We start from the raw sequence: 12,020 nt of genomic DNA, 5'->3' as shown, positions 1-12,020 counted from the left end.
TGAATCACTTTGCTGTACACCAGAAACAAACACAACATTGTAAATCAACTATATTTCAATTTAATAAATAAATAAAGGCAAATGGCTAAAGTGCACATTGCTGCAAACCTACCCAGCCTCCTGTGATATAAGTGTTCAGTCAGAATGATAGGGTTCACATCTCAAAAATATCAAGTAGATGACACCAATAAAATTAAGGGCTCTGTGAAACTATCACCCCAATCTATGCCATAAACATATCCATCATCTCCAAAAGTTTCCTCTTGCCTTTTTTATTTATTATTATTTTTTTATTTGATAGGAACACAAGATCTACCCTCTTAGAAAATTTTTAAGATACAATACAGTATTGTTAACAACAGGGACTATGCTATACAGTAGACCTCTTATCGCCAAACCCATCAAGTTGTACACACTAAATATGCACAGCTTTTAATATGCCAATCATACCTCAATAAACTGGCTTTTTTTAAAAAATGAATCAGTAAAAAGAACTTCCCTCAGGAAGGAAGAAAAAAAAATAATAAAGACCTGAAAAATAGGAGCTGTTAATGCTGAAGGAATTCTTTTCATTGTCTCATGCATGGGAACGGCTCACCCATCATGCAGTTACTAAGTAGTGACATCAGAATGTGAAAATTAATATTTAAATCTTTACTAATCATACCTGATAGGGTTGGCAGTTTTAGAGACAGACATTTTGTAATGTCTAGGTGAAATGCTTTCTTAAAAAAACGATGGAATCTAGCAACAAATGTGGACTTTTTCCTCATGTGGGCTCTAATGCAGGCTCAGAAAGTGGACCTAACCATAATTTCAAATATCAATACTTAATCATAAGAAAATCTTAATGGACGGTGAGCAGCCTTCCTGGGCTTGGCAACACCAAACTTTCTCTCTAGCTCAAAGCAGAGACACACATGAAGACAACCAAGAGAAAACTGCCACTCCCTAAGGTGTAAATAGGTGCTAAATGAACTCAGCAGGTACAGTATTATCCTACGTGTTTCCCACCAACCACTCCCCTTTTCTATTTCTTGGTATATGCGCTGGTTAATATTAAACGTGGGAGAAGAGGGCTAGTATTAAGGTGAATATAGCTTACTCACACATAATATTCTTATTATACGTAACAGAATAGAAATATAGTTCTTCCTTAGGTTTGAAATGGAATGGGTCGGGGGTAGACTCTGGTGGGGAAAAGGATAGAAGTGCCTGCACAAATAGATATGCACACACATCCTCTCAGTGAGTCCCCTAGGCAAGGAGATGTTACAGTATATATGAGTATGAAATAGTTCAACTCTGATCAGAGCAACAAGAGGATTACCAAGATGATACTTCTATATGCTTTCCAATGAGCTCAGTTCCCCCAAAACTGTAATTATAGAAGCTGATGCTGCCCCACAAAAGGCTCAGTGGTAAGATCTGAAACATTCAGAAACCTCAAAAGTTAACTCCACCGCTAATCCTCCCCCAAGATCCAGGTTGACCCACAGGGGTTGTGTGCCACTGTGTCCTTCAGCTGCTCTACAAGACATCAACCCTTTTCTGCTGGAAGCGCTTTAGGAAGCCCTGACGGATCTGCTTAGACTTGGTGCAGTAGGCAATGGGGTTCATGAAGGGCGGAACCAAGAAGCGCAGGTTGGCCGTAAGCACTGCCAGAGCAGGGTGGCTGTGCTTCTCTACTCGGTGCAACTCAGACAGCCCCAGTTTGGGCAAGTAAAAGATGAGAACAATGCAGAGGTGTGAGACACACGTGTTGAGTGCCTTTAGTCGTTTCCCAGGTGATGCAATGCTCAGCACGGTCCGTAGGATCAGGGCATAGGAGAGTATGATGAGGGAAGAGTCAAAGCCCAAAGAGAGGAGGATGGAGACCAGGCCCACCAGGCTGTTGACCTGAGTTTCCGAGCAGGCCAAACCCACAAGGTCACAGTGCAGGCAGTAACAGTGAGAGAGTACACTGATCTGGGGAAAGAGCAGACACCACAGGAGGATGGGTCCTGGGAGATTGAGCAGGACGGCCCTCACCAGGATGGCAGGCCCCACTTTGGCCATGGCTCAGTGGGTAAGAACTGAGGCATAGTGCAGAGGGTCCCGGATGGCAACAAAGCGATCAAAGGCCATGGCCAGCAGCACACCAGATTCCACATAGGTGAAGGCGTGGATGAAGAACATCTGTGCCGCACAAAGATTGAAGGGCAGCTCACAAACACCCAGCCAGAAGAGCTGCACCATGGTGGGGAAGGTGGAGGCACAGAGGCCCAGATCAGAGGCTGCCAGCGTGGACAGGAAGATGTACATGGGTTCGTGTAAGGCTGGATCTGTGCGGATCAGGAAGAGGATGATACTCTTACCCAGGATGGAAACCACACAGATGAGGTTGATGGGGATGGAACCCCAATGATGAGAAGCTCCCAGACCTGGGAAGCCAGTGAGGAGGAAGGTAGAATGACCAGAAGTGCTGGTGTTGCAGGAAAACATAGTGATTCCACGAGGGAGCTGTCCACTCTATATGTAAGAAGCATTCATTCATTTGATCATCACTTATAAAGTCCCTACCAAGTACTAAGGGCTGGAAAGGAAGAGCTGCCCCATCACCCTTTCTCAGGCCATGAGAGAAAACTCATTCCTCTGAGGAGCTCCATTCCCTCCATTTTCTGTATAATTTAATCTTCTCCTTGAATAAAGTGATATTGAATAAATTTTATGAGCTAATCTCTGCTTATTGCTTTAGCCGCTCAGTATCTACTCTCTGTTTGGCCTAAACAACCTCCTTTCTCACTTAAGCTATACCCAAAAGCCTATCTCCAGACTGTATTCTCAAAATAAATAATGAAGAAGGGAGAATAATTTTCTGTTTAAATTTAGTATGATGTTAGGGACAAGCAGTTTAGACTCCATTTCCATGTATTCTTAGAGATAGGTTTTCCATAGTGTGACCTACCTGTTAACAAAAGAGACACATTCAAACAAATGATGTATTTTCAAAACCACCCTCTGGGGAGGCTGGTTGTTTTTTCCTCTGGTGCTGTTAAAGAACCAACATTTTCTGTGTTTTTTTTTCTGGAAAAGCCTTTGGAGTGCAAAGGTTCTTTCCAATGTGCTCAACAGTGACAAATTTCTCTCCCGTGAAGGTGGGTTGGCCTAGAGGAAGTATTCAAGAGTTCTTTGAAGCTAAATCTGGTAAACAAGACGGGAACTGAGATGAATTCACTTTTGTTAAACTCCTTCTTACCCACCTCCACCTCACTGGCTGCTTAAACTTGTACATTTTCTTCTGACCTTGCCTTTGAGACAGTCCTATGGCCATGGGCTTAATTAGAAGGCACTTTTCTCTTAAATATCTTTTTCTTCATCCCTCTTATCATAAAAGCTGTTACGACAGCACCAAGTGCTTTGAAGCTCTCCAGAGCTGGGGGCTGGAGGGTGAGGCTGACAGGTCTTGAGGGGCAACACCTACAGAGCCAGGCAGAGAATCACGAGATTCCAGAACCCCAGGGTTAATAACATTTAGCAAGGAGCCCAGAGGGTAGTGTGCAAGCTCATATATTCCCATTACTTCACATAACACTTTTGGACTGCAAAGCCTACCCAACTTCTTTCCTCTGCAATGGGAAAGTTGGTCTCCATTTGTCTATTAAGTATCTTCACACTGGTGTGCATTGGTGTACATTGTAAATTGGACGTCCAGCAGAACCACAAATTATAATTCCCCTTTCCCCCGAGTTCACCCTCTAAGACCTGTTGGGCCTTCCTCCCTTTCCTGTTATCCATGAAAACTCCAGGGGAAAAAAAAAAAAAAAAAAACTAGAATCTCTTTTCACTCTGTAATACTTTCCCCAAGTCAACTATCTTTGAACTATCCCCTCCTTTCAGATCCCAATGAAAATAATCTAGCCAAAATCACCATCATTTCCCCTGATATTATAACAGCCTCCTAACTATCCCACTTTCTTCAGTCTTTCTGTATTCTGATTCACCTTCTAAATTTCCATTCGAATCATGATCAGAATACTGAAGAAAAGGCAAGCATGGACATTGAAATGAGTATGCGCCTGGGGAGGAAACACAGTGATCATATTTGTTTCAGGAATGTATCTCCTACCATAACTTTGTTTAATGATCCTCACTGGTCCCTGATGCTGCAGGATCAGGTCTAAGCAAGATCTTTATACTGGGTCCAGAAGAGGAAGGACCTTGTTCATCTGACATCTGTAGCCTATACAGTGACATCTCCCCTAAGCCTTATAAATGCTACTCATAAGCTATCATTCTACTCATCAAACTTACCATATTTGATCATTCTTAAAATGTCTTTTTTGTTGAAATATAAAATACACATAGAAAAGCCTACCTCTCCTAAATGTAAAACTTGATGAATTTCCTCAAAGTGAGCACACCCGTGTAACAAGCACCCAGATCAAGAAACAGAATATTGACTTCCCTGGTGGCGCAGTGGTTGAGAATCTGACTGCCAGTGCAGGGGACACGGGTTCGAGCCCTGGTCTGGGAAGATTCCACATGCCGCGGAGCAACTAGGCCCGTGAGCCACAACTACTGAGCCTGCGTGTCTGGAGCCCGTGCTCCTCAACGAGAGAGGCCACGATGGTGAGAGGCCCGCGCACCGCAATGAAGAGTGGCCCCCACTTGCCACTAGAGAGAGCCCTCGCACAGAAACGAAGACCCAACACAGCCAAAAATAAAAAAATAAATAATTAAAAAAAAAAAAAGAAACAGAATATTGTCAGCCTCCCAGAATTCCCTTGTTACCCCTTCCAGTCACTCCATCCTCTCAACGATAACCACTATCCTGATTTTGCCTGTATATATCATGTAGTATCTATATATATACTCTTTTCTGTCTGCCTCCCTCCATTCAACTTTATGTCTATTTATTGAAGGAATGAATAGATGGTTTGATTTATGTTTTACAATCACCGTCTTACTAAACTGACTTTCCATTATGTGTCAAGAACTGTGCCAGGAAACAGCATATAACAATGAAAGCTCGTGTAAAGCAGGAGTCCACTAAAGGAATGTGCTTATTGGTTCCAATATGAGCATGTGCGATTCCACCAACTGGTTTCTGATAATGATTATTCACAATGATAGTAAGAGTAATTGCTATCATCTATTGACTATTTTCAGACACTGAGTAAGGATGTTCCCTACCATCTTCTCAGTAAGGAGCTGAGTCTCAGGCTGAATAACTTGCTGTAAGCCAAAGTGAATGATCCTGATCTCAGCTCAGCCCTGATTCTCAAGGCCACGTGCCATCAGAAAGCTCTGAAACATTTCCCAAACTGTCAGGCAAGACATACATTATCTGATAGGCCAGAGCCCAAACGGAAAGGCTTTTTCTCCAGATGCAACTTAACCCATACAAAAATAGCAGCTTGCGGCCCACCTGCGAGCAACATTTTCATGGACTGTCATTCCATATGGCACCATATAGTTTTGCACAAAGCTTCTGTCCACAGCAGAGTAAAATGACAACCAAGTGCCCACAATCCCACCTGAAAAACAGAATGGCCTTCTCAAGCATTTGGACCTTCTCAAGCAACTTGGACAGGCTCTTTCTCTGTGGTCCCTAGAGATCCCTGCATCACTGTGCTGGAGTTAAATCCACCTTGCCTTACCCTATTTTTTCCCCTTTTTGCCAGGTCCCTTGCTTTCTGACACCTCTTCAGGGTCCTAAGTTTATTTATTTTTTTTTTACTAAATAATAGTAAGAGTCAGAAACAACACATTTGTCTTTTATAAATGCTCTCTACACATATGCTTACTTAATCCTCTGACCCTGTGGGATATTTTCACATTTTCTGATGAAGAAATTGGGTCTCAGAGAGGCTAAGTAACTTTCCCAAGGTCATGATGTTAGGCGATAGATCCAGGATTTAAATCCAAGCTGGCCTAAAGACAAAGGCTATTCGCTTAACTGCTTCATATAAGAAAAAGCAATTCTGGCACTTTGTGGTTATTAGATCCTTTGTCCTCAGGATAATTTAAAGGCCAGTTTTTCTGTCCCCTCCCTCCAACCCCATCTCCCTTTAAAGCAGATGCAGAGGTTTGAGACCAAAGTGAAGTCATCCACTAAGAGAAGTGGCCTTCAAACCAGTCCAGCCAGGCCTCTCTGCTTCCATCACTCCCAGTTCTTCCAACCTTTCCACACAGGTTGTGGCTCATCGTCTGAATGCAATGGCCAAGTTACCTTGCACAGCCCACCTGCACCCAAGAATTCGGCGGTGTGTGATACAAGGGAGGCTGCATCCTCCTCCCCCGTTCTAATGCTGCAGGGTGACAAGGAGTTCACCAAAAAGTTGTGCCCTTATCATGTAAAAAAAAAGAACAATAACACTGACTTCACAGAGCGGTTGTGAACATGGGAAAGACTGTAAACTGTTCAGCACACCGTAGGCATTTATTAAAATGTAACAATAAGCAGAGACACCTAGGATTTTCACACCCCTTATCTCATGACGTCCACCTCCTTCCAAAGCCTGTGAGTGGTGTCATCCCCTTTCTGTAGATGAGGAAATAGAGCCTCAGAGATGAGGAAACCTGGCAGTGACCCCATTAAGAGGAAGCAGAAGAGACTGGCTTCAAGAACATCCCATTTGACTCCACAGCTCATACATCTGTCCATCCCTCAGCACTCTCCTCTCTAAAATCTTTGAAAATAATATTTGTCTCTTGAAATCAATATAGAGATTGAGAATACATGCAAAGCACTTAGCATAGTGCCTGGCACATAATAAGCACTTAAAAATAATTATGCTTGATATTTATCAAGTATTTACTACCTTATGAGGTAGGAATCATTTCCATTCCCATTCTGCATATAGGAAAACTGAGGCACCAAGTGGCTGAATAACTTGCCTGAGATCATGAAGTAAGAAAGTGGATGAGCCAGGGTTTAAATCTAAGCAGTCAGATTCCAGATCCCACATTCTTTTTTTTTCCTCTAATTTCTATTTATTTTAATTTTTATTTTATATTGGAATGTAGTTGATTTACAATGCTGTGTTAGGTGTACAGCAAAGTGATTCAGTTATACATGTACATATACTATTCCTTTTCAAATTCTTTTCCCATTTAGGTTATTACAGGATATTGAGTCAAGTTCCCTGTGCTGTATTTCCGAGCCTACATTCTTAAGCACTGTGTTATGCTGCCTCTGTCTGCTAGCTATGATGGTTATTAATATTATGAAAGCTGCAAATTCTCATCCCCAAAGAAGATGAAATAGGATTACAGATTTATAAGATCTCACTTACCACTCCTACCTCCTCCCTGACTGCTTATATGCATCAATCCTTGAAGTTCTAAGACTATAAGGGGCCCACGTGCTTACTGACAATTTCTGTATTGCACACTGCATGAGTTTAGTTACGGGCTTATGGCTTAGGAAGAAGAATGTTCTCCTCAAAGAAGTAATCTCCTGAGAGAGCAAAAGAAAAACGTGATAAAACTATATGCGGAAGGAAACAATGAAAGAAAGAAAGAGATGGAGAGAGAGAATCAATGCATAGCAGAGCCTTTCAAGGATGAGTGAAAAAAATTAAACTACACTCTCTGCCCCTCCGCCATTTTACTCATCCAGGTTCCAGAAGACCAGGAATAGTGCAAAGATTATATTTATCTAATCAAGGAAGTCTGTCCCCAGGTGGCTCAAGGCCAAATTATGAGCCACCAAAAAGAAATGACCCAGCTTAGAGAAAGTTAGAGACCCTCTTCCCATAAGAAGATTCCTATGGCAACTAATGCCCAAGGGGATGTAAGGCTTTAAGCCTCTGGATTTGCCAGCTGAGTTCTGGGACTGAAGAAGCCCCAGGCCTAGGGCCAAAAGGGAAGTTACAGAAAAATAGGCCCTGACACTGCTGTCCTAGCCTAGCAAAAACTATCGGGAGATGGGGATCCAACTTTTCCCCAAGCCCTTGATACTGTTGTGCTTTAGCCAAGATTAGCTCTAATACTTCTCTGCTCAGAAATAAGCTTAGCACAAACCCGTCTAGGTCGGGTACCTGTAACTGGGAAGCCACTACTTGTCTGCAGGGGCTCCAGCTCCTCAGAAACAACTCAGACCCCCTCCATCTCCTGCTGCTTTCTAGAAGTTTGAAGCTTTATTATGTTCTAGGGCTGAAGAAGGAATGTGTGGAGAGATGTCCACCCCACACTACATATAAACTAAGAGATGCTCAGAGGCCACTACTTTAATACAAGACTTAAATCCTGGAAGTTATCAATGAAATTGCAGTGAAATCTGAGTAAAGGAATAAAATTGGAATTCCTCTAAAAATCTTAGTTTGTTTATAGATTTGGGATCCATATAGAAAAAAAATCATGATTATTAAATAAATCTGATCCCATCAGTCTTTTTAAAATTCTTTTCTTTACTTGATCTCTTTAAATGTTTTCAAACAGGAGACCCCCTTCAAATCTGACTATATAAGTGTTGCCTCATTTCAAAAGCTGTCAACCAAAATTCTTGATTAGATTTAACTGGTGAAGCCTGGTTATTTAGGAAGAGATGCCAGGGTCTGGAATGGATCAAGAATGTCTCTAGTACTGAATAATATTTAAGTTAAAATGATAGCTAGGTAGATAGGTAAGTAGGTAGACAGGTAGAATCAATCTGGTTTAGAGGCCTGTTTGTGTAAATCACCAGTACCTGTGAAGACGCTGTAACACAGCCTTCTATGATTCTCCCTCCAGAATTAACAAAGATAAATCCTCTAAGGATGTCTGATATGTCTGTAAATGTGATATCTCTTTAACTTCCTTGAATGTCTTAAATAGCATGAATAATGGATGTTCTATTAAAATCGTGAGTCTCCTCACTTTAGCATTTCAGAGGTTGGGATAGGTTGGCATCTTACATATATCTTATCCAGGGTAGGCAGTACAGAGTAGAAGTATGTGCTCCAGGCTCAGACTGCCTGAGTTTAAATCCTGGCTTTACTACTGATTAACTATATGACCATGGGCAAATTTCTTAACACTTCTCTGTCCTAACGTTCTCACCTGTAAAAGGGAAATTTCTCGCACTGAGTTGCGCTGAGGTTAAATAAGGTCACCAATAATTCCTAATCCCTTAATGCACGTTAACTCTGATCAGCTGTTACAGAGCTACCAGCCTTCTCACCCTGAGTTAGCTGAGGATGAGCTAGAAAGTGAGCCTTCTATGCCTGCCACAACTTGTCAGAATATGCTGCCTAAGGGGAGGTTTGCTCACGCAGCTGGACCCCAAATTAAGGCAGAGTCTATCCTTTATGACTATCTTTGCCCCATAATCAGAAGCCCCACAGTAGGCTGCAGGAAACCTGCCAGTTTCAGCCTGTGCAAGGAGCAGCCCCTGCAGGGGAATCTGGGGAATCTGGAGCTTGTTGTGTCAGTTTGGCTAGTTGGCTGAGGACTGAGAAGGGTCAGTGTTTCCTTTTATCATGAGGTGACCATGTTTCTCAGCAAGGAACTGTCAAGCTCAGAAAGGACGTTGATGTGATAAGAACTCATTACTGATGCCCACCCAAGCCCATCATGTTATAAGAAGGAGGATCGGCAAAGGCCTTGAGGTAACTCTCACCTCTCAGGTTATGGGAAGACCTGGAGGGTAGTTGCCTGCCCTGAGCAGAGACCATTTAGTGCTGCCCAGAGGCAGAAATGCTGGTGTAGGGCAGTGGTGCAAGGCCTCCAGGCTCAGTGCCCTCACCCCAGGCCCCAGCTCTGACACCCCGGTCCCGGCACTCACCATGGCCCCAGAGCGTGCGTCTCCTCTCATCTGAACCGGTGTTTGTGAAAAGCATTTTCTGCTGTGTCAATAAAGACCAGTACTTTATAATCCTCCTGATGGAGGAAGGGAAATAACAGGTCTGCTGAGATCTGCGTGCAAATCCAAGAGATTTTCATAGTTGAACTTCCTGAACCCCCTGAGTGCTGGGCCAGACAGCCATGGGACTTGGAAGGAAGTAGCAAGCAGTACCTCCTGATGATTTCTCACAGGTGCCGCCAGAAGGAGACTAAAATGCGCCTGCTCCTTCCCAAAGAGCCAGCCCCTAAATAGCCCAGCAATAAACGGAGGCAGGTGAGGACTAAGCGGATGGTTCTGAGACAGGCTGGAACCTGGGGCCCTTTGCTGCAGTGCTGCAGTGATTGCACCTGGACACACCTCTCCTCAAGCAACAAAATACAAAGAAACTGTATGGGACTAAAAATAACTGCGTGCATGCCCAGATGGGGCAAATTCTGGACCCAAAAGTTACAAAGAGACAAAAAAAACCCAATTGCCACTTTTGAAGAGCCTAGAGCAAAAACAGGGGGTCAGAAGCAAAAGCAGGGTACTGAGCATGCCCCGTGCACACACCACCTAAGCAGTGGGCAAAACACCTAAGCCACCCCTCTGGCGTGACCCCTGGACACACCCCTACCCTCACCCCATATAAGGAACAAACGTGCCCCCCCCTTCAGGGAGCAAGCAAGGGAACCTGCTGTTCGTTCTCACTCCCCCCTGCTGCAGCAGGGGCCCCAATAAAGCCTTGCTTAAATTTCTTGTCTGGCTTCTAGTCAATTTCTATTGATTGGGGAAGGCCAAGAACCCTGGTCGGTAATAGTTAGAGACTGGGACGTAGTCTGTCCTCCTGGGGCAACAGAGGCTGCAAGGAATTTCCATTTCTAGAGAGAATGAGACATCAGGCATGTAACCAAAGAGACATGTGTAAGTGCTTTAAACATGGAGAGTGTGTTGGAAAGGAGAAAAGTTTTCTATCTAACTTTATGCCTGTACCTAGGGAATGAAGGTGGTTGAAAACAGTTATAATGATGAAACAATATCTCTCACCTGTTAATACCCTCAGGGATCATACATCAAGCATGATGTAGAAAAGCTGTGATCTATTTCTGGCTCTGTCACTCATCAACTGTGTGATAATGAGCAAATGACTTTAACTCCTTGAACCTTTCATGGTTCACTTGTAAACCAGGAATAATGATTATTTCATGGGATCATGGTTAGAATTATATTACAATAGAAAGGCACTCAGAAAGGAACTTGACACATCATATAAGCTCCATACATACTCCCTTTTCCTTTCCAATAGGAAATTGAGAACAGGCTTCAGTAATCTGCTTGGACTCTTCTGCATTGTCCATCCATATGCCACACTTCCTCCACCACTCAGAGTCAGAGTTTTGGCTCTTTTAAAATAAACTTTTTCTTGGGATAAATTTAGATTTACGGAAAAGTTAAAAAGATAGTGTAGAGAATTTCTGTATACCCTTCACCCAGTGTTCTTAATGTTAACATAATACATAAACATGGTACATTTGTCAAAACTAAGGGACTAATATTGGCACATTACTATCAACTAAAGTTCAGATTTTATTCGGATTTCACCAGTTTTCTCACTAGTGTCTGTTTTCTGTCTGTTCCAGGATTCAATGTAGGTACTATATCCCAATTAGTCATCATGTCTCCTTAGTCTCTTCTGGTCTGTGATGGTTTCTCAATTTTTCCTTGGTTTTCATGACCTTGAGAGTCTTGAGAAAGTTGGTCAGTTATTTTGTAGAAAAGCCATCCTCTCTTCCTTTCTCTCTAGCATGAAAAGAAGACAATGTAGAGATGTCAGGCTACACTGCAGGATGTCCTGACGCCTCTTTTTTAAATTTATTTTTATTTTTATTTCTTATACAATTTTTAAAGGTTACTTTCCATTTACAGTTATTATGAAATATTGTCTATATTCCCTGTGGTGTACAATACATTCTTGAGGCTGTCTTACACCCGATAGTTTGCAAGCTCCACTTCCCCACCCCTATATTTCCCCTCCATGCCCACTGGTAACCACTGTTTGTTCTCTATATCTGTGAGTCCTAACTCCTCTTTATTCCACTCCAGATTCCAGTGTTTCCTGCAGATTAGGGAACAGGATATTTCTAGGTTCTGTCTGCTTGAGGCTATTAGCAGTTCCTGGGGTTTTCCAGGTGGTTCTTTCAACCAGGAGACCAGTCTCTCTGTCCTCCAT

The 12,020-nt window shown here is 42.8% G+C and overlaps 1 protein-coding gene across 1 annotated transcript; it reads right to left on the bottom strand.

Moving 5' to 3' along the window:
- Nucleotides 1–1,530: 1,530 nt before the first annotated feature.
- Nucleotides 1,531–2,484, bottom strand: LOC118899519 (olfactory receptor 51H1-like). Its single transcript, XM_036861297.1, is given in 1 exon segment — nt 1,531–2,484. A coding segment is annotated over 1 exon segment (954 nt).
- Nucleotides 2,485–12,020: the final 9,536 nt, after the last annotated feature.

The sequence above is a fragment of the Balaenoptera musculus genome, chromosome 8, assembly GCF_009873245.2.
Source record: "Balaenoptera musculus isolate JJ_BM4_2016_0621 chromosome 8, mBalMus1.pri.v3, whole genome shotgun sequence".
NCBI lineage: Eukaryota > Metazoa > Chordata > Mammalia > Artiodactyla > Balaenopteridae > Balaenoptera > Balaenoptera musculus.
The sequence above is the reverse complement of the archived record's forward strand: the minus strand, read 5'-3'. Positions and strand labels throughout refer to the sequence as shown.